The sequence below is a fragment of the Lynx canadensis genome, chromosome C2 (assembly GCF_007474595.2).
Source record: "Lynx canadensis isolate LIC74 chromosome C2, mLynCan4.pri.v2, whole genome shotgun sequence".
In the NCBI taxonomy this organism is placed as follows: Eukaryota; Metazoa; Chordata; class Mammalia; order Carnivora; family Felidae; genus Lynx; species Lynx canadensis.
In genome coordinates this window covers 5,040,301-5,066,292 of record NC_044311.2, presented here as the reverse complement: position 1 = coordinate 5,066,292, position 25,992 = coordinate 5,040,301, and the positions used below count along the sequence as shown (strand labels likewise).

Below are 25,992 nucleotides of genomic sequence, written 5' to 3'. Positions count from 1 at the left end.
GGCAAATACTAGGGCTGTGTTTCTACCAAATATTTCTCTTTGCTGGTAAACAAAGCAAAGGTTCTGTAAAATGTTGCAGGGATTACACTCAATAACCTATGGAGGTTGTCACGGCCGGTACCGTTAACCGAAACCTTCACAGACCAGGGGCAAGACCTGGGTTCTGGCCCTGGCTCTTTGCCCCCGCAACAGGTGGTGTGGACCGGGGTGCCGGGTCCAGGAGAGAAGCCCAGTTTTGAACTCTGGTGCTCACTACATTGTGACTGTGGTCAGGCCCCCAATCTTGAGCCTTGGTTTCCTTGCTCTGGAAACTAGCCTAATAGTGTCACTTTATTAAGTCCTTTTATTTATATGATTCTGTGAGCATATTCAGTGAGGGTGTCATACTTGTTGCTAGGGCTGCGATAACAAATTACCACAAAGTGGGTGACTGAAGTCAACAGAAGTTTATTCTATCATAGTTTGGGAATGTTCTTCCCATTCCCAGACCTACTCCCCAAGATAGCCACTCTTGTTCGCTTCTCAAGGCCTTCCAGAACTTCTCCCAGTAGATCGAGCATATACACATACACAAATATGGCCCTAAGCTTTCCAAGTTGCTCTACAAGTTGTTCTCCAGCTTGCTTATTCACATCATTGCGCATCTTGACATGGCTTCCTCTTACTTAGATCAGCCTCATAGTTTAAAAAAAATTTTTTTAAGAGAGAGAGAGAGAGAGAGAGACGAGAGACAGACAGACAGAGCATGAGCGGGAGAGGGGCAGACAGAGAGGGAGACACAGAATCCAAAGCAGGTTCCAGGCTCTGAGCCGTCAGCACAGAGCGCGACATGGGGCTCGAACTCACAGACTGCGAGGTCACTGACCTGAGCTGAAGTCGGAGCTTAACCAACTGAGCCACCCAGGCGCCCCTCGTTCTTTGTTTTTAAACACTTTTGTAAGACTTTGTGGTGGGGAGCTGCACTGTTGATTTATTAAACCAGTCTCCTGTCAATGGGCGTTAATGCTGGTCCCAGTCTTTTCTAATTACAACAGGTTGACAAGTGAATAATCTTGTACATGTTCCATTTCCAGTGTGTGCAATCAGTCTGTGAGATTGATTTCCGGAAATGGAATCGCCAGCTCAAAGGCCGTGTGGATGTGTCACTTGGTTCAGTATTCCCAAATTTCCTCCTAGAGCAGCTGAAGATGATCTAGAATGTGTCCCTACATTTTCTCTTACGGCTTTTATGGTTTCTTTTCCTCAATTCCTTAAATGAGCTATTTGCATGTAATGAAAGGCACAGATTTTGAGTGCACTATTCAATGAGCTTTCGCAAGTATATATACCTGTGTGGCCACCAGTCCATCGAAATCTAGAACATTTCCATTCCCCGCAAAAGTGCCCCTCCCTCCTTAGGCAACCGCTGTTCTGATTTCTGAGATTTGCCGGTTCCAGAACGTCATCCACATGGGATCACACAGTGTATCCTCTTTTGAGTCTGGCTTCTTTTGTTCATCATATTTTTGAGGTTCTTTGTGTTGCTGTGCATTTTATTATACGATCTGTGTTGGTTTTCTATTGCCCCCGTACCAAATGCCACAGACTTAGTGGCCACATAAGTGAGTCGTGTCACAGTCTCTGGGTCCGAAGTCTGGGTCAGCTTGGCTGAGGTCAGGGTGTTGGCTGGCTGGGTGGGCTCTTACAGGAAGGTCTGCAGAGAAGCGCCTTCTAGGCTCATTCACGTTGCAGGCAGGATCAGTTCTTGCAGCTGTAGTGTTGAAGGGCCCTGTGTCCTCACTGACTGTCCACCCAGGGGCCTCGTCAGGTTCCAGTGGCCACCTACCTTCCCCTTGACGTTGCCTTCTCTCCACCAGCAAGGCAGTCAGTGATGGGGCCGGGCTTTCCCTAGTTCCACGTCACGTGCCACATCTCTCCCGCCTTCTTCCCTGGCATCTTCCCGACTCCAGCCAGAGAGGTTTTCCTGCTTGTAAGGGTCCAGTGATTAGCTGGGCTGACCCAGATCATCCAGGATGATATACTTGTCTAAAGGCCTATAGTCCTTAAACTACATATACATAGTCCCTTTTGCGTTTCACGGGTTCTGGGATTGGGGCGCGGGCATATTTGGCGGGGGTGTGTGTGTCCATTGTTAGCCTAGCACACGCTATGAGTGTAGAAATTTTAACTTCTTTCCAGATGGTCAGCACCAGCTTGTACCAAAGTGATTCAGTCTTTTCCTATCTATTAAAAATCTGGTCCCTATCACACATGGAGTTCTTTTGATAGTAGTATATAGTTGTGTTCTGGATTTTCTATTTGTCCCACCCATCTGCTACTCCCATGTTAACATCATCCTTAAAATCAGATAGTTTGTAAATATATTTTAAAATGTTAGAGATTTTCTCTTGATCCTTTTTCTCTTTTTCCTGTAGAATATATTTCTTACTTGGCACATCCCTGACGGTCACACGTGATCCATTGTCAGGCTTCGGTGTGTTTCCCCAAATTGGGTACTTCACACCGTTCGATTCAGTGCCATCAGAATGGATCTCAGGGCGAGGCTTGTGTGTGTGGTGTGTGTGTGTGTGTGTGTGTGTGCGTGTGTGTGTGTTTAAGAAGATAATTCAACGTTATATCCATTTGTGTTTGAAACCAGAGCTTTCTATATTTCTTTAAAATTTTTTTTAATGTTTATTTCTTTTGAGAGAGAGCGCAAGTGGGGGAGGGTAGAGAGAGAGGGAGACACAGAATCTGAAGCAGGTTCTAGGCTCTGAGCATTCAGCACAGAGCCTGACGCGGGGCCTGAACCCACAGACCGTGAGCTCATGACCTGAGCTGAAGTCGGACGCATAACTGACTGAGCCATCCAGGGACCCCTAGAGCTCCTATTTCTGTAACGCAAGGTTAATTTGACTAAAAGCTTTGGAGTGGACTCTTCCTGCCCTTTAGTCCCATGGAGAGTGTCCGCCTCCTGAATGGCCTTACACTGGTTCATTTCTCTCCATCTTGCCTGCAGCCAGCATGATGGAGTTAGTTTTGTTAATCCCCAGCTCGAAAGCCTCTGGTGCTGTACTGTCCAGTGTGGTAGCCGTGGGTCACAGGTGGCTGTGTAAATTAAGGGTTAGCGAAGCTGAAACAAAAAATTCAGTTCTTCTGTACCAGCCATATTTCAAATGCGTAATAGCCACATGTGGCTGGTGGCCACTGTCTTAGTACAAAACAGAACATTCCCATCATCACAGAAAGTTGGAGTGGACAGGGCTGTCTTTCTCAATCGTATTTAAGATGAATTCTGGTATCCTTGGTCGGCCTTCGTGATCCCAGATTATTTATCTCTTACAGCAATTACCAATTACTTCCCAGCCTCACTTCTGTCCCCACCCCCTGGCAGTTCTTGAACGATGAAGCTCAGGGCCTTTGCATATACTGTTCCCCTGGCGCTATTCTTCACTGGGCCAACTACTCACTTTTGGGGCTTGGCTTACATGTCACTTGCCCCTCCCCACTCTAAAGTTATATTCTCATTTTATAGCTTTCTTTTACCCTCTACTTTTCTGCTTCAGAAGAACAGTCCGTTAGCTATAATATTTGTGGGTTATTTATTTTATGTCCATCTCTCTAACAGACAATCAACTTCTTGCAGGTGAAATAGTGGTTGCCCTTTCACCACGAAACCCCCGATGCCCAGGACAGTGCCTCACCCAGGTTAATTCCATGTAAATATTAACATTGGAGTAATCTAAAGTTCTAGATCCCCTTGAGAGGCACGAATATGTTGAGTGAGTAAGTGAAAATTTCATTAAAAGAGGCATAGCTTTAAAAGCAGTCAAGAGACCCCACATATTAGGGAGATTGTTATTTATTTACGTTTAGGATGTAAATTTCACAAGGGTGGTTTGGAGCTGAACTAGTCCATTGGTTTTCGAATCACCATCCTGACTTTGGTGAACACGTAGTTGGGGGTAATTGAGGCTATCAATTAAGGTGGAAGTCATTTAAAAATTTTTTTTTTTCTTTTTTCAACGTTTTTATTTATTTTTGGGACAGAGAGAGACAGAGCATGAACGGGGGAGGGGCAGAGAGAGAGGGTAGACACAGAATCGGAAACAGGCTCCAGGCTCCGAGCCGTCAGCCCAGAGCCCGACGCGGGCTCGAACTCACGGACCGCGAGAGTCGTGACCTGGCTGAAGTCGACGCTTAACCGACTGCGCCACCCAGGACGCACCCCCTTTTTTTTTTTTTTTTAATTTTTTTTCAACGTTATTTATTTTTGGGACAGAGAGAGACAGAGCATGAACGGGGAGGGGCAGAGAGAGAGGGAGACACAGAACCGGAAACAGGCTCCAGGCTCCGAGCCGTCAGCCCAGAGCCCGACGCGGGGCTCGAACTCACGGACCGCGAGATCGTGACCTGGCTGAAGTCGGACGCTTAACCGACTGCGCCACCCAGGCGCCCCTAAGGTGGAAGTCATTTAAAGTTGTTGGATAAAGGGGATTGGCTGGATTAGGACAGCCCTGGGGTTTATGGCAGGCCACTGAGCTGGGCTTTGGTGGGTTGGTGGCAGGCTGGTGAGACGTCTGCGGGGTGGACAAGGTGATCTGGTCTTTCTGTTCTAATTAAACACCCAGGTAGGAAAAGCTTGGGTCCAGCACCTCATACTTTGCCACAGGCCTTTTGAAAAAAAATTTGGGTGAGTTTCTCCAGAAAACCTCTACTCTCCCCATCAGCATTTACAAGCCTTCCCCCGGGGGAGGAGGGGGGGAAAGAAAAGAAAAGAGAAGAAAAGAAAAAAGAAAGAAGGGCAAAGAAAACAAATTGGAATCTCCAGAATGAGTTCTGACTTTGGATTTCTATCCCAGACTGTCTGTGGCCACCTTCTCTCCTGTGGGAGTAGGAAGGATCAGTTTAAGAACTGTTCCCCCTGGCCTTGGTTCGGAACTGTCTATCCCCAGCATCCCAGGGTTCGTCTTAAATCATTGACTGTCTTTGCAGGGTTTTTGAAAGGATTTTCATAAAAAAGAAAAAAAAAAAAAAAACCCAAGAACAAGAAAAGTGAATTTGCTATCAGATTTCTAGTGCTCAGATGACGTATGAAGGTAAAGCCTCCCTGTGCCCATTTTAGTGGCCCCACGCCCAACCCTGTCTGAAGTTTTGCTCTATTCCTATAAGTCAGTTACAGGGTTTCATGTGTATATAGACAACAGTAATAAAAGCTACAACAACCTGAATCTGCTTTGTTTCAGACCTTGCTGGTTTAAAAAAATCTACCGAGGGCACTTGTATTTTCTTATTTCTACTTCCTTGGGTGTAGCCAGGCAGCCCATGACACCTCCCCACAACTGGACCTTGAATCCTGATGGGGACACAGTGAAAATGACTGCCAGCCAGCACCACAGCTGTGAGACTATCTACTTTGGGCTTTCATCACACCAAAAAAAAAAAAACCCTGGAAGTGAGGGCTCGGTGCCAGCCAAATCATCACATGCCTTGGGGATTGACTGGGTGCTGACCTTTGAGCCCCTGTCCTGGCCTTTCAGACTGTAGTTCAAGGTCACATCACCTAGGTGTGCACTGTAGTGCCACGACTTTCTGTGTCACTGTGGCAAGTAGCTTAACTTCTCTCTGCTGCAGTGTCCCTGTGTGTCAAATGGGGATGCAGTCATGACTCCCTCGTGGGTTTTCTTGTAAGAATGAAATGGCGTGATTGATGTCAGGCACATAGTAGGCACTTGGTACGTATTAGCCATCAACTGTATGTCATTACCATTTGTACTTAACAATTTATTCTATAAACAGACTGCCCGGTTGCTTAAAAAAAGCAGACTCAACCACCAAGCCCTCTGTGTTCTAAGGAAGAGATATAAAGCATTCTTCCCTATCATGAGACCGTGGCTGCTAACAAATCCTAATAAGAAGCCAAAAAGCCGGGGCGGGGCGCCTGGGTGGCTCTGCCGGTCAAGCATCTGACTCTCAGTTTCAGCTCAGTTCATGATCTCGCTCTTTTCGTGAGTTCGAGCCCTGCCTTGGGCTCTGCGCTGACCGTGCGGAGCCTGCTTGGGATTCTGTCTCTCTCTCCCGCTCTCTCTGCCCCTCCCCCACTCACGCTGTCTCTATCTGTCTCAAAATAAATAAATAAAAACTTAAAAAAAAAAAAAAGAGGCAAAAAGCCTTCTGTGTGGCTGGCAATCCCCCTATTTCCTGTGATGTCATTTTACCGAGAAAAAGCAGAAACAAGAGAAGGAATACATTTGACGTTTGCTCACCTAACATTAAAAGCTCACTGTTGGTGGAAACAACCCGAAAATTCTGACACGAATTGTTTTTATTGTATTTGTAAATAAAGTGGAAATATTTTGTGTTTGAATTCTTCAATTAAGCCCTTAAAGAGTCTCATTTTAATAACATTTATATTCTGATTATTAATGTACATTGTAGAGCAGCTGGGAATTCAGAAAAGTACAAGAAGGAAAATTAAAACCCTGCCTAATCTCAATGGTGGTTTCATTTTGGCATATTTCTTTAAAAAAATTTTTTTTTACATTGATTTATTTTTGAGAAACAGAGTGAGACAAAACGTGAGCGGGGGAGGGGCAGAGAGATAAGGAGACACAGAATCTGAAGCAGGCTCCAGGCTCTGAGCAAGCGGTCAGCACAGAGCCTGACGCGGGGCTTGAACTCACAAACTGTGAGATCATGACCTGAGCCGAAGTCGGACGCTCAACCGACTGAGCCACCCAGGCGCCCCTTGGCATATTTCAATACATTATATGTGTTAAAAATTCAATTTGGGATTATACACCTATTATGTAGACTGTACTTTTCATTTACTAACATAGCCAATCATTAAATGTTCTTTTACAACATGATTTTTTAATTAATCGGGTGGTATTCTCCCATATGGATATATTTTTTTTAATTTTTTTTAATGTTTATTTATTTTTGAGAGAGAAAGAGACAGAATGCATGTGGGTTAGGGGCAGAGAGAGAGGGAGACGCAGAATCCGAAGCAGGCTCCAGGCTCCGAGCTGTCAGCGCAGAGCCTGACGTGGGGCCCAAACTCACAAACTGTGAGATCATGACCTGAGCCGAAGTCAGAAGCTCAACCAACTGAGCCACCCAGGTGCCCCCCCCTCAATATGTGTATTCTATAACCGATTCAAATCCATTACGAGTCATAGGACATTTAGGGTCATTTCCACATTTCACTGTGGCAAACATCCGTAAGACTGAATCTGTCCGTGATGTAGTACATTTCCCCTCTAAGCGGTATATGACAGCCCCCGACATTTGGGGTCATTGTTTTAATTCTTTAAGTATTTCCCCATGATACCTTGTTGCTGTAATTCTTCATTTCTTTGCTCTCTAGTGAGAGTGATCTTTTTTATTCACTCTCCGTATATTTAGAAATTACTTGTATTCCTCTGTGAATCGTGGGCTTACAGCCTTACACATTTTGGACAAATTTGTGGCCTTTTCTTGCAGTGGGAAGTATTTTTTTAAAGTTTTTATTTATTTCGAGAGAGACAGAGAGAGAAAGAAAGAGCTAGGAGTGGAGGGCCAGAGAGAGAGAATGCCAAGCTGGCTCGGTGCTCAGGTCGGAGCATGACGTGGGGCTCGATCTCACAACTGTGAGCTCATGACCTGAGCCGAAATCGGGAGTTGGACGCTTTAACTGACTGAGGCACTCGGGTGCCCCGGGGAGTTATTTCTAAAAGAGGCATATTGGGAACCCTGGCTGCTTAGTCAGTAGAACATGCAACTCTTGATCTTGGGGTTATGGGTTCAAGCTCCTCTCTACTACCTTGCTCAGCAAACACTTTGGGGTCCACGGGCAGGTGAGGCTCTGGACCGCTTGTCTCCGACTACACATCAGAGAGAATCAGTAACAGGCAACCTTCTGGGTTTGGCATTCCAATCTGTTACACCATGAATATTTAAATGGCCCTCATATGCTAGTCTGTAGGGCTACAAAGAGGAGTAAGACAGAAGGTACGACCTGCAAGAAGTATCTCGGGGACAAATACTCTGGGGATTATATTAGAGTGTTTGAGAAAGGGGAGAGGGCGGAAGAGGCAGTGGCTGTGGCCCTGTGTCCTAACCCCTCGTATATGGAGGCCTCTAGACCTTTCCCCCCTTCCAAGAGGAATGGGAGGGCTGTCCACTGAGTTTCGCTGCTGCCAATAGTCGATGCGGTGCAGTGGTCAGGAGCAGAAGCTTGGCCATCAGGTCGGAACCGGGGGCAGGTGACTTGAACCTCCAGGAGCCTCAGTTTCCGCCTCTGCACAGCGGGGACGGCGCCTCCTTACGGGGCCGTGGTGGGTGGGTAAACAAGAAGGTAACAACAGTGCCAGTGTCGGGAACAGCCGCCGCTTCTCGGGCACACACGACCTGCCAGGTGTCAGTCGTCTTGCGGGCAGAAGCAGCCTCACCCCTCAGTGCCCGGCCGGCCATTAGCACAGAATAAATGGAATCCCCCCACCCGGCTGCTGCCACTGAGGTCAGAAAAGAACTGGGGAAAGAAACGGTCTCCTCAGGAGCCCCGTGTGGTCCCCTGGTGGTGAGGGGTGTTGTCAGGATGTGCTCGGCAGGTGGGGTGGGGCCAGAGTGAACCGAGTGCCTCTCCACACAGTCAGCAATGCAGACGTGAAGGGAGAGCGGCCGGGCCGCCAGCCTCTCCCCCCCACCCCGTCTCTCTGCTCGCAGGATGGACCCCACGGCTTACGCTGAGCTGTTGAAAGAGTCTGGCAACCAAGTTCTTAAGAACGGGAACTTCTCTCTGGCCATCAGAAAGTATGATGAGGCCATCCAGATTCTCCTGCAGTTATATCCGTGGGGGTAAGTGCTGGGATTTACTCCTCACCTTTCGTTGGCTTGTTTGTTTGTTTGTTTTGTAGCAAATGGAAGGAAACTCACTCTGCCGCTTATGTTTTCATTTCTTATCACGCCGCCTAGTTTCTGTTTTCTTTCTCGCCCACTTCCTATTTATCCCCCCTCTGTGCTGTGAGCTCAGAAACTGCACAGAGAATACCAAGTACTGGAGAAATAGAAAGTGAAACATAGGACGCTGTTGGTAAGCATTGCACAATTTCCCCTTCTGTCTGGTTATGGGAATCTGAGTTTTCTGGGACGATCCCAGCCCCAGCCTCTCTCAATGGCCATCTCTCTCACTTTCTTGATCATCTGTGATGTTTACCCCCAGGCTACAGCGTGTACCCCAGGGGGACTCAGGTCCACCCCTTCCTCTGCCCCCTCGGCTTTCAGGAGACCTGTTCCCAAACATTTTTATTATCGCAGCACGCTTAACAGCTAAGAGCTGTTGTCTGTGTAGGGTGTAGCTTTCAGTAGAGCCTGTATTTGAATTTAAAACGGAGATAAGCTTAAAATACGTTTTTAAGCATCTATTGAAAAGATCAGTAATAAGCCCATTATATGTTAACGTAAGGAACACATTATAATGCAAAATAAGTATGTTTTCCAAAGCTGAAAATTTAGTGAGAAGGGTGGCTGGCCCAGTTTTCATTTTTGCAGCCCTCTTTAATGTCCGTCCCAACAGAAGGCATCCGACTTCTCGTATCTGCTTCTGCGTTCATTCCACTGTGATGCCACGCGTCGTGTAGCCTCTAGAAGATTCCCCGCACACATGGGAGAGAATGTGTGAAAAAGACACATGCGTGGTCCCCTGTTACCGCTGTGACTAATGACCACAATTTAGCGGCTGAAAACACCATTTATTATCCTATAGTTCCGGCGGTCAGAAGCCGAGATGAGTCTCCCGAAGCTAAAATCGGGGTGCTGGTGGGGCTGGTCTTTTGCAGAGGAGAACCCATTTCTTGCCTCTTTCGGCTCTGGGTGGCTGCCTGCACGGCTTGGCTTGTGGTCCCTTCCTTCATCCTCAAAGCATCTCTTCCCAGCGTGCTGCCACGTCGTGTCACTCTCTCCTCTGCTACAGCCACGTCTCCCTCTGTCCCTCTCCCATAAGGACTCTTCTGTAAATTAATCCATCTGCAAAGTTTCTTTGGCCAACAAGTGGTACCATTATTGGGGGACTATGTTCAGCCTGCTATCGTTGGGAAAATATTTTGACCTTGTGGGCCACCTGAGATGGTCTTGGGGCACACCAGACACTCCCAGACCACACTTGGGGGACCGCTGCAGTAGAGGAGGCCGAGATTGGCATTTGTGGGGTGCCTGCGGCCTAAATGTGTACTGGGAGATGTCCCGGGGTGAAATTACTGAATCCCGGCTCCCACCTCCTGCCTTCTGTCACCTTGGTGTCTACCCAGTAGCTGGATGTGGGTTGAGTGTCATTGATTTGGGCCTGTCATTCCGCCCCTCCCGGCTCAGATCAGAACGGTGTCAGAGCTGGGCCTCGAGCACAAAGCATTTGACTTTCTTAAACACGCAGTCGGGTGTAGCGGTTATGGCTGTACACTGACCCCGCACCGTGGGGCCGCTAACGGGACCCCTGCCCGGACCCTCCCCTATTATCTCTCATAACCTTCCTGCCACTGTTCCCCCCTGCCGCTGCCGGCTGACATAGGGATTTAGGTGCGTTTGGTTTGCTGAGCAAGTGCTCTCAGGAGAAGGGGACTGAGGGAAGGAGGATGGGGCAGGGGCAGGGGCTCCGAGCAGGGATGGTGCGGCCTCTGGAGGCAGCTTCAGCCTGATCCCCTGGGGAGCTCTGGCGCATGAGCCCGTCCCACTTTGGGGCCAGGGAGCTGACCTTCTGGTTCCCACGCCAGCCAACCCTCGGTTGTAGGCTGTCTGGCCCCGGGGCGTCGTCCTCAGGAGTGGGGCTTGGGCTGCCAAACAGCATGCCGTTGACCGGGCGGAGTCAACAACAGGAACTTACTCCTCACGGTTCTGAGGCTGGTAAGTCTGAGATCAAGGTGCTGGCCAGCTCAGTTCCCGGTGAAAGCCCTCTTCCTGGTCTGCGGATGGGTACCTTCGCTCTGAATCATCATCACACGGCAGAGCAAGAGAGAGAGAGATTGAGAGAGAGAGAGAGATTGAGAGAGAGGACGCTCTCTGGGGTCTCTTCACATAAGAGCACTAATCTTATCATGAGGGCCCCACGTCATGACCTCATCTAAACCTAATTACGTCCTGAAAGGCTCCATCTCCAAATAGCATCACACGGGGGGCCAGGGCTTCGACATATGGACGGAGAGGCACAATTTAGTCCGCAGCAGGGGCACAACTTCCCGGGGAGAGGGCAGCTCCCGTTAGGTCGAGGGCGAATCTGGAGAACAGGGCCATGGGAGCCCCTAGTGGCAGCCAGTGCTCACTGCAGCTGTGGATGGCTGCGCGGCCCAGGTTACGTGGGCGGGACACCTGCAGTCAGCCCCTGCCGATCCATCACCCACTGACCGCCCCACTGCCTCTTCTGTGCACCTCTGGGGCCTCATCCCTTCAACCTGAGGGGACAGAAGCCGGAAACAAAGCACTGACGATGGGGCAGTTGTAGAGGTGATGTTTACTTTGCTTTTTATTTGTGCTTATCTGCATCACCTAACTTAAAAAAAAATGTTTTTTAACACTTATTTTTGAGAGACAGAGCATGATCAGGGGAGGGGCAGAGAGAGAGGGAGACACAGAATCCAAAGCAGGCTCCGAGCTGTCGGCACAGAGCCTGATGTGGGGCTCAAACCCATGACTTGTGAGAGTATAAGCTGAGCTGAAGTCGGACACTTAACTGACTGAGCCACCCCAGCGCCCCAGGACCAGTCACCATTTTCACAGAAGCTTCACCAATGGTCTCTAAAAAATGAAAAGATCCGTGGAGATCAGTCAGAGGTAGAACCAAGGTGTTGAGAACATCTGTCATGAAAAGGAGCAGAGGATTTGGGAGTGGTTGCACTTTGCCAACGCCCTGGGATTTCTGGGGGCTGGAGGGTCAGATGTGATCGGTGTAATTGGGACCTTAGCTGGTGATGGTGGCAGTCAGCCCCAGAATTGTGACCTCGAAGGTGGTTTTCTGCATTTGCAGAAAGATGGCTCGGGCTCTCCTGACCACCGGTTGGTTCTTTCTGACAGGGTTCCCCCCAGGGAGCTGGCCGTCCTGCTGTGCAACAAATCCAGTGCATTTTACAGCCTCGGGAAATGGAATGAGGCCTTTGTGGCGGCCAAGGAATGTCTCCAGTGGGATCCAACCTACGTGAAGGTACGGGGACAGCTGGGGGGCCCTGCCTCCTTCCTCCCTTCTTTTTAAAACGGAAATGTGAGGAGTGCATCTCATTCAATCCTTTGCACTTTACACAGGTGCCCGTAGGGCGTGTGAGCCTGTCTGGAGAAGACGGGGAACACTGAGGGCCAGGTGTGGCAATGCCCTTGCAGGTGGAGCTCGTTGTGCTCTGATGTAGTTTCACCACTACTCGTAGTCTGAAGTGTACTTTGATGTTTCCGAGTTTCATTTGAGCTAAGCTGTGTTGCAGGTGCAAGCTGGGTGGACCCACATGGCACCGATTACTTCTTATTTCCGAAGCACTTCTTACTTCGAAATCAGCTCCCTTGGAGGGATGGGGGTGGGGGGAGGTTCGAATGGCCAGCAATCCACCCCCACCCCCACCCCCCCACCGGGGGTTAACAAAGATCGGTAAATGAGTATTTAAATGAGTATTTGACTGTTTTCCGCAGCTAAAATGCTGTCAGAGTTCTTCCTGCCTCAGGGTGAACAAAAGGCCCGGGAGACACCAGCCCAGCTGTTGAGTAACTCTCGGTCAAGTTGGGGAGAGGACAAAAAGCAAAATCGGAGACCATAAAGGAGTTGCCATTCTGGAGCCATCTGAGGCACAGACAATTAAGTGTCACGTGAGTGATACGGACCATTTATGGCGAGGCTCCAAGGTCAGAAACGCATAGGCCTTTCTCCCCGCTGCTCTGCTGTGCGGCAGACTGGTTTCAGCATGGGAGGAAATGCGTTTCCTTCCTCAAGCCTTCCTTTCCCCGACTGTGTAGGGAGTGGCTGCTTAGGTCTCAGAGTCGCTTCAAGGATTAAGGAGACCTTGGTTCGAGTCGTTGGCACTCAGGACATAGGAGTTTGTATCGTCTTCTCAGTGATCTGCATTTTGTGTACGGAACAGTGGGAAGGGGTGAGGGGTTTTGACCTGCATGTTCTCCATCCTCGAGGGAGGGATTTGCCTATTTTACCTTCAGCCTTTCCTTAAAAAAATTTTTTTTAAACATCTGTTCATTTTTGAGACCGAGAGAGACGGAGTGGGAGCGGGGGAGGGGCAGAGAGAGGCAGACACAGAATCCGAAGCAGGCTCCAGGCTCTGAGCTGTCAGCAGAGCCCGATGCGGGGCTCGAACTCATGAAGCGCCAGATTATGACCTGAGCTGAAATCGGATGCTTAACCGACTGAGCCACCCAGACGCCCCTATACATTTTTAACAGAGTGGTAAAGCGTGGAGGCGGGACAGACAAAGGAGAAGGGTTTAGACTTCGGGGGCTGCGGACTGTGGGAACGCACATGCACACACGTGGGGGAAACTCATGAGAGGGGTGATAAGGGCGATCTTAGTAATGTTTAGCAGCGCTGGGCCGGCTCAGTGCCAATGTCCGTCTTCTTCATGGCCATAAAAATTCCCTGGGAGAGAAAATTTATGGCAGTCCTCATTTCGTAGACTTTCTGCTTTTACTAGGATCAGGGGAGCTCCAGGAAGGTTTCCTTCCACATCTTTCGAATCTCAAATGCCTTGGGCTCAAGATAATCCTTAGGCCCAAGTGCCATACTTTGGGCTGGCATACTCTGAACCCCTTTCCTCTCCCCACCAAAATGAAAGATGAAAGAAACTAAAATCTGAGGAAGGGAAGGAAGTGGGGAATTCTGTATCCAGCTTACTGGGTTGGGCGAAAAAAACCCCAGACATTCTCCCAACCCTTTTTTTCTCGTTGTCATCTAATGATGTTTCAAACGAAGGTGAAAACAAATCAATAGTCAGAGATTTGGTGTTCAGTGGAATTTTTAAGTGCTTGCTTTTTGTGTGAACCCAGTTGGTGGACACCTTTCATTATGTTAGAATGTTGTCATGATAGATCCTGGTGTGGATTCCTTTAGAGAATCAAAGAGGGGGAAGGCACTGCCATTTTGTTCCTACTCAAGGCACACCATTTTATACAGGCAAAAGTCTGCCATTTCCCTCCAACAATCATTGTAATTTTCCTCTCCACAGAAATAAAAAATTTTTGCCTCCGGTATACAATGCCTATAACGTGGAGCTCGATATACCTCAACGCTTGTCATGACAACTTTTTTTCCAGCTGTGTACCCGTGGAAGTCGTGTTGACTTTGATTGAAAGGAGCAGGGAACAAGTTCTGTGTTTACATGACAATCTCATTCTTTTCTGGAACACTGTCGTCGGAGGATTTTTTTCATTCTCTTCTTGCCAGGGCTGTGATTTGTTGCGTGAATAAGCCACACATGTACTTGGAAGCGGGCCTGCTTCCTTCGCTCTGTCCTATGTTAGATGCAGTAGAAGTCATGCATTTGGAAATGATTGTTTTCTTGGCAGTTAAAAAATGACAGGAAAACTGTGGCACAGAACGTAACGTGGAAATCCTGTAGCCAGTGCTTGTTAGAAATCTGTGTTGACACAGAAGTGAAACCTCTCCAGCTCATTTCCCCATGTCATCAATCTTGCCTTTCCTTTTAGCAGCTGGTTAGAGGGATGGGTGAGTTATGGGTTTGCTTTTCTTCTGTCCCAGGGATACTACCGGGCTGGTTACTCCTTGCTGAGGTTGCTTCAGCCTTACGAAGCTGCTCGAATGTTTTTCGAGGGTCTGCGACTTCTCCAGGGCAGCCCGGACCAGATCCAGATTGCTGATTTCCTTGTGGGAGTCTTTACCACTATGGGCAGTAAGTTGGAACCGCGGGAAATGTGCCTTTCTTCCTTCCTTCCCCTTCCTTCCTTCCTTCCTTCCTTCCTTCCTTCCTTCCTTCCTTCCTCCCTCCCTCCCTTCCTTCCTTCCTTCTTTCCTTCCTTTCTTCCTCCCCTTTTCCCTTCCTTCCTTCCTCCCCTTTTCCCTCCCTCCCTTCTTTCTTTCTTTCTTTCTTTCTTTCTTTCTTTCTTTCTTTCTTTCTTTCTTTCTTTCTTCTCCTTGTTATTTTATTTGAATGGCTCCTGGAGAGATAATTCCAGGGGGTTTCTTTGTGGCTGATGTATGCAGTTTGAATGAAACTGATTTTCACATTAGAAAGCATTTTGGAAGTTGGGGTGGCTCAGGTTCTTGTAAAAACACCGAAATCGTTTTGCAGAAATCACTTAGAGCTCCGCCACTCTTGTTTCAGGCTTCAGTTTTCTGTGTTGCTACTGAGAGATCTTTCCCTATTCATACTACTCGTTTTACGTGAGTTGTGCTCTTTCCTATGATTTTTGCATGGATTTATCCCATACGTGGAGGCAATATTTTTGTTCGCTGTCAGAATAGCCTGGAAGGGCTGATGGAGGGTCCCGCGGAAGCTGCCGCGGTGCCCGGCGTCTCGGCCGCTATGGTCAGTGACGCACGGGGGCTTTCTGCGTCACTGCCTTGAGTTATTACTCTAATGACCTGGCCCGTGAGCCGGCTTTGTCAGTGGCCTGGATTAGACAAAGACAGAAAGCCGTAACACAATGTAATGTACTCCCTGCCAGTGACCACGGAACTCTTTCTGTGTTTATCTTGGCGCAGTCTAAAAGTTCTGCCAATGACCAGCCCATTGTTTTATATATTGTGTTTGATCACATTTAAGATTGTACCCATTTAAGATGTGCCACTGAAACAAATGCTTTGCCACTAAGAGACAAACTCAATCGTCACACACGTCCCGATTCTAGAGACGTTAGGATGTGAAACATGGCACCTGTTAGAACTGTGGGCAAATGGTCTTCGGCTTTCAGAGGCGGGGAAATAAATTCAACTGTGACAGAGCCACCTGTTCCCACTGGGAGTGTGGGAAAGCAACTTGTGTGGTCTGTGGCCAGCATGCCACAGATTTTGGCAAGTTTGGCACAGATGGGGGGTGAGAGCCGCGTCAGGCAGTGAGTGGGGGATGGTTGGAGGTAGACACAGCCACGTCCCCCCAGCAGAGAAATGGAAGATGCCCAGATGAGTGCTGATGGGTCACAGCTTTCCAGGCACCCTTTCACTGCCGTGACGGAGCCTGTGTCCCATTCCTCTGAACCTGATGGCTTGGCCATTCCCCTTCGATCCCTCATGTCTTTTCTGCATCTTTGTGAAGTCACCGTTCGTTCTTGGCGACGGCTCCCCTAAGAAATCTGGACGGTTTCCATTCTGCTCCCATCCTGAGAGCGGCACGTCGTAGGACTCCGTAGGGCAACTCATCCCAGACTTTTATACCAAACGACTCCTGTTTGGAGGGTGAGTGGATGCCCACGGCCCGATTTCTAAAATTTGAAAAATATGCTTATGGAAATTTTGCATCCTTTTGTGCAACATCTATTTATTTTGATAGTTCCCTGTCTGTGGAAATTGATAATCCTGGAGGAGGTGCCATGCTATGGCACCTGCCTCGTCCCCTTGGATGATCTCACCCATGGGTTTGAGAAATGTGGCTTTTGGAGGATCATGAGATGCATTGGGCCACTAGGTTAGAAGAATGTGTGTTGAATAAGAGAGTTGGTGGATCTGGGTTCCCATCTCCGTTTTTGTCGTTAACTGGTTGCGTGATATGCCATGAAGCCTGGCCTCGTTTGTCTCCGTTTCTCATTGGTTGGGTGAGGATAATATTTGTCACATCTTTCTTTCTTCTTCTTTTTTTTTTATAATTTCTTTATTTTTTTTTAATTTACATCCAAGTTAGTTAGCATCTAGTGCAACAATGATTTCGGGAGTATATTCCTTAATGCCCCTGACGCATTGAGCCCATTCCCCCTCCCACCACCCCTCCAGCAACCCTCTGTTTGTTCTCCATATTGAAGAGTCGCTTATGTTTTGTCCCCCTCCCTGTTATATTAATTTTGCTTCCCTTCCCTTATGTTCATCTGTTTTGTATCTTAACATGCCTCATATGATGTCACATCTTAAGGGAAGTGAGTTGTTGTTTTTTTTTTTTTTAACTTTTTTGAGCTTCTATTTCTTCCTCTCTAAGTGGAGATAATAGGCAGTGCCTTGTCGGTATGTTTGAGGGATTAAATATTAGCACATATCACTGGGCTTCACATATAGAAGAGCTAAGTGAGTATTAGCTCACATTATACCGCTTAACCCTTGGGGCATTGAGTTTATAGGTGAACTTAAAATGATTGCTGCTTCAGTCAATTATATAGGACTTTTACTTTGAAAGTGCCTCTCTTTCTTTTTTCTTTTTTAAAAAGTTTATTTATTTTGAGAGAGAGAGAGTGTGTGTGTGTGTGTGTGTGTGTGTGTGTGTATGTGTGAGCAGGGGAGGGGCAGAGAGAGAGGGGAGAGAGAATCCCAGGTAGGCTCTTCACTGTCAGAGTGGGGCTCTAACCCACAAACCAGGAGCTCATGACTTGAGCCTAAGTCAAGAGTCGGAGGCTCAACTGACCGAGCCACCCTGGTGCCCGAGAATGCCTCTCGTTCTGATATCTTTAATTTACCATTTGTTTATGTGTGGTCCTAAATGGAGGGCCTTTTCCCAAATGTTCTAGACTCTGCCTGGGTTAAAATTTCTAAACTATGGAACTTTCTTTCAGGCGACCCCATTGTTTTGCAAAGTTTCTTGCCCTGTTTCGATCATATTTTTACTACTGGATTCTCAACAGAAGTGTGGCAATCTGTAATAGAAAAGTTGGCAAAGAAAGGATTATGGCACGTAAGTAAAAGGAGATGACTCTCTTGTGGGAAAAGCACATTCTCGATCAAACAGAGTCTTTCTGCTGGCACTGGGGAGGGGGATTGTAATTTATTATTTGTTTATCTTGATGCCAAAATAACTTTTTAACTGACACATCATTAAAAATGGAAAGTCACTGAGGTATATTAATTAACCAGTTTTTTTTTAAGATAGGAAACGTATTCAGAACACCTATAATAATATTAGCTAACGTGTATCACCCTCTCTCCTTGCCCTATGTCTCCATGGTCATCCCAGAAGCGTAAAGTCCAGATGCCAATGGTAATATGGAATGAGGAAAATAAATTTTGGAATGTTCATCTTCATATAATCTTTTTTTAATGTTTACTTATTCATTTTGAGAGAGAGAGAGAGGGAGAGCACGCGAGCAGGGGAAGGGCAGCAAAGGAGGGAGAGAGAGAGAGAATCCCACACAGACTCCACGCTATGACTCCCTCCCGATGTGGGGCTCGAACTCACAAACCGTGAGCTCATGACCTGGGCCAGAATCAAGAATCGGACACTTAAGCAACCGAGCCACCCAGGCGCCCTCATGCAATCTCTTCTATATTGCATTTGCTAGTGTGGGCTCAGGAGACCTGCCTGTGCTGCCCCCAGTGCTTCTGTGTAGGCTTAAGGGACCGCTGCCCGCAGGTAGCAGTGAGGTTGCAGGAGCCGGCCCGAGGCGGGGAATCCGTGGAAGGGATTCCCGGTGCCCAGTGCACCCGCAGCCTGGGCTTTGGTGTGACACAGATGCCTCCTCGAATCATCATCTTCCACTTTCTGTTTTGGACCAATTATTTCCCCTCTGGGTCTCATTTCCACGTTTGTAAGTTTCAGGCTATAAACTTACTCCCTCGGGGCTTTGGTGAAGTTTAGAAATACCGGAGCAAGAACGCCTAATAATAGTATTAGCTAATGCTTGTCAGGGGCTTACGATGTGCCAGGCACTGGGCTAATGGAGCTTCGTGGTAGCTGGCTGTGCTACGTGCCCAGTGCATAGTTGTCATTGATGGTGGCCTCTCTGTGCTCGTGAAAAGAGCCGGCCGAGGATGGGAGTTAGGTCAGGAAGGGCCTGCTGGGCTTTCTAAAGCCTGGCAGTCCAGAAAAGTCACTAAAAGCCAGGGCAAGCCGTAAGGACTCTAGGGCCAGGCAGGGCGAATGACTTTAGAAGACAGAATTCTTCAATTTTTAGAAAGCTCATGGATTCCACCGGAAATCTAATGAAATCTATGGCGTTCTAATTTTATACACACACAGTTATGGCTATAGTTTCAGGGGGTTCATGGGACATCCCCTAAAATCCAGCCACGAGTTCCCTGAAACTCAGTCCCATATTCCAAGGTCTTGAGAAAGCAGGTAGGTAGGGAAGGGAAGGCCCAAGAAGGCAGCCCAAGGGGCAGGTGCACTTGGTCCAATACTCCAGCAGTGGGGCCCAGGTCATTTTCACATACTGGAAACAGAGACCAAAAAAAAAAAAAAAAAAAAGCCGGATCAGCAATGTCATCTGAGATTGGGGCCTGTGTGTTCAGGGTGAGCAGTAAAGAGAGGGCAGCAGGCTGAAGGAATCTGCAAACAAGATGTGGCCATAGGCTCAGTCGCTGTGGTCCCCATGTCCACCGGGCATACACGAGGGAGACTGATGCGGAGCCCGGGCCCCAGTCACGGCCATACCAGAACCTGGAGCCCTCAGACCTGTTGGCACACCTGGATGATCTCGGGAGGGACCTCTCTGTGTGACCTAGGACAAATTGCTTAACCTTTCTGAGGGATTCAGTTTCTTCATTGACTCTAGATTGGGTCGGTGGTTCAACAACTGGCTCTCTGCGAGAAAAAGGCCTGATTTGTAGTGGTTGTCAATTTTTGTAGCATCAGTACTCCAGCCATGGCCAACCTCAAGCCACGAACAGGGCTACCGGGTGTGGAATTGGGGAGAGATGTGCAGCCGGCTGTCACTCGCTGATAGGGACCTTTCCAGCACACTCTGCCTGCCGGGGTCTAACGGACCCCAAACACTTGGGGCTTATGAAACACCCGTGTGCTACAGAATTAATTGGGATGAGATGCTTGTAAAGGATGGGATTCCTCTGCTTGCTCGGCTTTAAGAATTTTGCAGAGAATCACTTTTTTACCCACTCTGCCCTCGGCAATGCTGCTTAACGTCAGCTGCCCCCGTCTGCAGCAGGCTTCGAGGAAATGTGGAGAGAGCTTAGCTGTCAGCAGGAGCAGGACATCGGCCGGACGGAAGGACTTCGATTATCATGGCTCAGGCTCTAAAGCTTGGCACGTAACTTACAAAGAGCGACGGGTTTGGGGCGCCTGGGTGGCTCAGCTGGTTAAGCATCTGACTTCAGCTCAGGTCATGATCTCACAGTTTGTCAGTTCGAGCCTCGCATCAGGCTGTCTGCTGTCATCACAGAGCGCGCTTCATATCCTCTGTCCCCATCTCTCTCTGCCCCTCCCCCGGCTTGTGCTCGCTCTGTCTCTCTCTCAAAAACAAATAAACATTTAAAAAAAAGAGAGAGAGAGAGAGAGAGATAGGGCCGGAGGGTATTTTGTTCTGGTTTTTGCTTGTTTGTTTTCACCCCGAAGGTAACGTTTGTTCCAATAACTTACGTGGAGAGCATTATTATTCCAGGTTTTTCTCTTTCTCCCTTCTCACCAGTCGTTCCTACTTCTGTCGGCGAGAAAGGACCGGCTACCCCGAAATATCCATGTCCCAGAGTTATCACTGAAGAGTCTCTTTGAGGTGAGGTGGCTTCTTGAAACATACGGTTTTAAGTCAGGCCACTTGGGGCTTGTATTTGGGACCTCTGCTTGTATAAGGGGACTTCAGCTGCCTCACCGCATCTCGGTTGTTTATGATGATCTCAGGCGTGGGCCACAGCGAATCTAGGTTTTGCTGATCCCAAATGTTATGAGTGAAGGGGTTTGACGTTTATTTTTTTTTATTTTTATTTTTTTTATTTATTTTTATTTTAAAAAAAAAATTTTTTTTAACATTTATTTACTTTTGAGACAGAGAGACAGAGCATGAATGGGGGAGGGTCAGAGAGAGAGAGGGAGACACAGAATCTGAAACAGGCTCCAGGCTCTGAGCTGTCAGCACAGAGCCCGACGCGGGGCTCGAACTCACGGACCGTGAGATCGTGACCTGAGCCGAAGTCGGACACCTAACCGACTGAGCCACCCAGGCGCCCCAGGGGTTTGACGTTTAATATTGATGTAGTGACTTCCGTGATTCTTCCTTTGTGTTTTTCTTCCCCCCCAGAAATATGTCTTCATTGGGCTTTACGAGAATTTGGAACAGGTGCCCAAGCTAGTGCAGTGGCTTGTCTCCATTGGTGCGAGTATTGAGACGATAGGACCATACCCTCTTCATGCCCTCATGCGGCTCTGTATCCAAGCAAGTGAGTGTTCTTCTGGTTCACCCCGCCCCAGCCGCCCTCCCGGCTCTGAGCTCCGAGCTCTGCTGAATTTAGCCGCTTGAGTTTAGCCGCCAGAATTGAGCCACTTGAAGGTGGAATGTTCAAACGATTTGAATACTCAAAGGGTTTGATTATTCAGATGAATAAAGGCAGCTCGGAGATAGCATTGTTTGGTTTTGGTTTTGGTTTTAAAACGTTTTATTTTTTTATTTTACAGAGAGAGAGGGTGCGAGCAGGGGGGAGAGGGGCAGAGGGAGAGACAGAGAGAGGGAGAGAGAGAATGCCAAGCAAGTTCCAGGCTGTGAGTGCAGAGTCCGATGCGGGGCCGAACTCACAAGCCGTGAGATCGTGACCTGAGCCGAAGTCAAACGCTCAACTGACTGAGCCACCCGGGCTCCCCAGACAGCCTTGTTTTTATTTTGCCCGGGACCTAGTAGCTACAGGGGCCCAAGCTGAAAGGATTCTGTGTTCCTAGACAGATCCTGGCAGCACAGGGGCACTGAGACCCGAGGAGGGACCTTGGGACAGACAGCCTTTGCTGGGCGGAGCTCCCCGAGCCGCGGAAGGCGCGTGTGGTCCCTTGTTCGGGTTCATTTTCTCTCTAGCCGGAGAGTCGACTGCTTCAACACTCTTCAACACTGGCTGTTGTTGATAGTGCCTGCTGTGATTCTTTTAAAGGACTCCGATTTTCATAGAATTCTTTTTTTTTTTTTTTTTTAAGTCTTCACCACTCGGCTATAGGAGTTCAATTTGAAAATATTTAAATTTTATCATTCACACACACACGCACACACGCACGCACACACAAGATAAAAGCTTGTTTTTCTTTTCCAAGCATGTACGGCACCAGAGTTAGACATTTACCCGTACTGTTTTAGAGCCAGAAGACGCAAGAGAATTGTCCAGACAGTCTTCCTCTTCTAGGCTGGATTGCCTTCCTGGGAATGAAGGAGTGAGGGGGTGGGCAGGGCCTTCAAGACCTGGGCCCCCACTTTCCTTTAACCAGATTTCCATTTCATGTACTGTGGAGTCCATGAAATGTTTTATTCTTACGCAGGGACTGTGGATCAAACATTTAAATTTTTTTTTTCAACGTTTTATTTATTTTTGGGACAGAGAGAGACAGAGCATGAACGGGGGAGGGGCAGAGAGAGAGGGAGACACAGAATCGGAAACAGGCTCCAGGCTCCGAGCCGTCAGCCCAGAACCCGACGCGGGGCTCGAACGCACGGACCGCGAGATCGTGACCCAGCTGAAGTCGGACGCTTAACCGACTGCGCCACCCAGGCGCCCCTAAACATTTAAAAGTAAAGTCTGACTAAAAGCAATTTGGTCCAATCCTCCCAGTTTTTTAATTTTTATTTTTGATTTTTGAAGGGCAGAGTGGGAGAGAGAGAGAATCTTGAGCAGGTTCCACGCTCCGTGTGGAGTCCAGTTCTGGGCTCGATCCCACGACCGTGGGATCACGACCTGAGCTGAAATCAAACGTCAGACGCTCGACCGACGGAGCCAACCGGGCGCCCCCAATCCTCCCAGTTTTAAACTAGGAATCTGGAACCCAGAGAAGTGTGCCTCTGGTTGTGAAAGTCATGATTCCCCGCTGTGTCTGCTCTTTACGTTAGCTCCCATGGGTACAGGCACGTGTCAATACGATCAAGTGTTCAAGGTTTTCCCTGATTTGTTCCTCAGAGGAAAACTCTGATGTGGTGACAAACCGTGTTCAAAGAGTTGGCAGAAGTGTGTGGCTTTCCTTGATCCCAGGAGCTCCAAGGAAGGAACTTGGGAAAATAACTTTTAACTATATGTCCTATCGGGGCTCCTGGGTGGCTCAGTCAGTTGAGCGTCCGACTCTTGACTTCAGCTCAGGTTATGATCTCACAGTCATGGGATCAAGCCCCGCACCGGGCGCCCAGCTGAGCGCGGAGCCTGCTTGAGATTCTCTCCCTCTCTTTCTGCCCCTCCCCTGCTTGCATGTGCGCTCACGTACGTGCACTCTCTCTCGAAATAAATAAACATTAAAAAATATTAACAGTCTTGATGAACAGTCTTATTAACAGTATTGAGTAGGGTAACCTTTTCGGATACTGACCTGCTTTCTGACACGGGCACTGTTGCCCTGCCTGGAGCCTCTTTACGACTAGTGCCCCCATCCCCACCTGCTGTTCCACAACTGCCTCCTTGGCCAGAGAGCTGCTCTTGGCCAATCAGCCCCCCATTCTCTGGAGGCGCTCCCCCCCCACCACACCCCCTCCCTAGAGGTGCTCTGGAGCTCTTGACTGACTGACACAAAGGTTAGCCCCTGCCTCCTCGTGGGTCAACACCGTGGTGCAGCTCACGCTGCAGAGCTCCCTGTGGGGTCAGGCTGAGGCCGACTCAGGGGAGACCACATCTCTGCTCGCCTCCTTCGCCTGCCCCGCCCTGCGTCCCTCACGCTCTTTCTCCTGAGCTCCCCGTCAACAACTCACACGTACAAGAACCCTGGTCTCGGGCTCTGCTGCTCGGAAATCTGGCTGAAGTTAGAACTCATCCTTTTAGTTTACAGACTCTGCGTCTCCCATTCTCGTGGTGAGTGGCACACATGTGTCGGAGTCCCCATTTGGCTCCCTCAGGACGGTACGTGTCGATGTGCTTTCAGATTGATTTTCTGTGTGTGGAAAATAACATCAGGAACTCATTTTAATTCCCTTCAGAGGAAAACCATCTTTTCAGGTGGTTGATGGACCACAAGCCCGAGTGGAAAGGCCGCATCAACCAGAAGGACGAGGATGGTTGCACCGTTCTCCACGTCGTTGCCGCGGCTCACTACCCAGGATACCTCATCAAACGTAAGTGGCGACACCAGGCTGGAGGGGGTGCTGTGGGCTGGATGACCTCAGGCATTAGAGAGCCTGACCACACGTTTTTACCCTTTTCCTCCTGGGACGGGCTCAAGAGGGCTAAACCTTATGTCGACCTAAGCATGACTGGGAGGGCAGGCTGTATGCAGGAAAGATGCGGGTCAAGGGAAGGAAGATTGGCTGGGGTCCCCATGCTCTTTCGGCTTCGATGGCTTCTGTGGGGTTGAATGTCTCCGGGATATGGGCTTCTGGCTGCCCTGCTCCTTCCCTCATCACACAGTTACTATAAGCGCTTTATTTTATGCCAAATCTACGCTAACGAGCCAGACCACAGAAGTGGTCCTGCTTTCTGGCCACTTAGAATCGAACACGGGGATCGCATCCTCTATACCTGCCAAGGCCGGACAGGCCATGAGGAAGAGTGAGGCTGGTTCTTTTTTTTTTTTAATGTACTTTTTTAATGTTTATTTATTTTTGAGACAGAGAGAGACAGAGCACGAGCGAGGGGGGTCGGGGTAGAGAGAGACACACACACAGAATCCGAAACAGGCTCCAGGCTCTGAGCTGTCAGCACAGAGCCCAATGCGGGACTCGAACCCATGAACAGTGAGATCATGACCTGAGCCGAAGTCGGACGCTCAACCGACTGAGCCACCCAGGTGCCCCCTGGAAAGATGGACTTTTAAAAAATTAGACAACTCAAGATTATAAAATGTCTGCTCAAAATTAAACATGCCTGTGGACTAAATGCAGCCTGGAGGGCTCTGGTTGGGGACGTCCCGGGCACTTGTAGTCTTTTTTCCTCAACGTGTCCCAGGGAAGCCCAGCGAGGATTGTTTCTCTAATGTCATCCCCACGGAACTGCGTCCCAGGAACCCACATCTGGGGAAACGGAGAAAGGGTGTGCTACAGATACTGTTTGGAGCTTTATTGAAATATAATTCAGATGCCATATAATTCACCTGTTTCAAGGGTCCGATTCCCTGTTTTTAGCACATTCACGGTGTTATGCAACCATCACCACGATCAGTTATAAAACATTCTCATCGTCTCCAAAAGAAACCGCGGATCCATCAGCAGTCATTTCCCATTTCTCCCTACCTCTCCAGCCCTAAGCAACCACTAACCTACTTTCTGTGCCCGTAGACTTCCCTCTTCTGGAAATATCATACAAATGGAATCATACAGTCTCGTGACTGGCTTCTGTCCCTGAGCATGCTCTCGACGTTCACCTTGTAGCGTGTATCAGGACCTCATTCTTTATTATTGCCAAATAATATCCCGTTGTGTAGGTAAACCACATCTTATTTACCCATTCATCAGTGGATGGGCCCGTGTCTTGTCTCCACCCTTCGGCTATTACGAATAATGCTGCTATGAACGTTTGTGTATGTGTTTTTGTGTTGGAATATATTTCCATTTTTCTTAGGTAGATTCCTAGGAGTGGTATTGCCGGATCATACGGTAACCACGTTGAATCCCTTCAGGAACTGCCAGACTGTTTTCCAAAGTGGCTACACCATTTTATACTTCCCACCAGTAATGCACAAAAGTTCTAATTTTTCTAAATCCTTGCCGGCACTTGTTACTGTCTTTTTTGGTGTCCTGTGTATTTTACTACCTTCTTCTCTTGTCCAGATACAGTCCTACGCTTCCCCACCCTCCCTTTCTCTTCTCTTTGTCTCTCTGCAGAAGGGGATCCCTCCCCTCTGTTCCTCTGCCGCCCATTGTATCTCTCCCAGTTTGCAGTCACGCACCTATGGCCCACCAGTTTGTCCTGGTAGGTCCCTGGAGGCATCTCTGTCACTTTGCTACCCGGGGTCTTGCAGTTCAAAGTCCTTTGGACTCAACACTGCTGTGTTCGAGAGACGAGGGAACTTCGGATCCCCCTACTTCTCCGCCATGTAGGATCGCTGCCTATTTTAGTACCTTCTTAAAGGCAATGGT

General features: G+C 48.5%; 1 protein-coding gene across 1 annotated transcript in view; it reads left to right on the top strand.

Moving 5' to 3' along the window:
* The first annotated feature begins 8,685 nt into the window (after window positions 1-8,685).
* TRANK1 (tetratricopeptide repeat and ankyrin repeat containing 1) overlaps window positions 8,686-25,992 on the top strand; it is a 79,499-nt gene continuing 62,192 nt past the window's right edge. The window contains 7 exon segments of the mRNA XM_032594639.1: window positions 8,686-8,817; window positions 12,019-12,145; window positions 14,690-14,840; window positions 17,641-17,759; window positions 20,446-20,529; window positions 21,052-21,190; window positions 23,899-24,033. Coding sequence (XP_032450530.1) covers window positions 8,687-8,817; window positions 12,019-12,145; window positions 14,690-14,840; window positions 17,641-17,759; window positions 20,446-20,529; window positions 21,052-21,190; window positions 23,899-24,033 — 886 coding nt within the window. The 5' untranslated portion in view covers window position 8,686.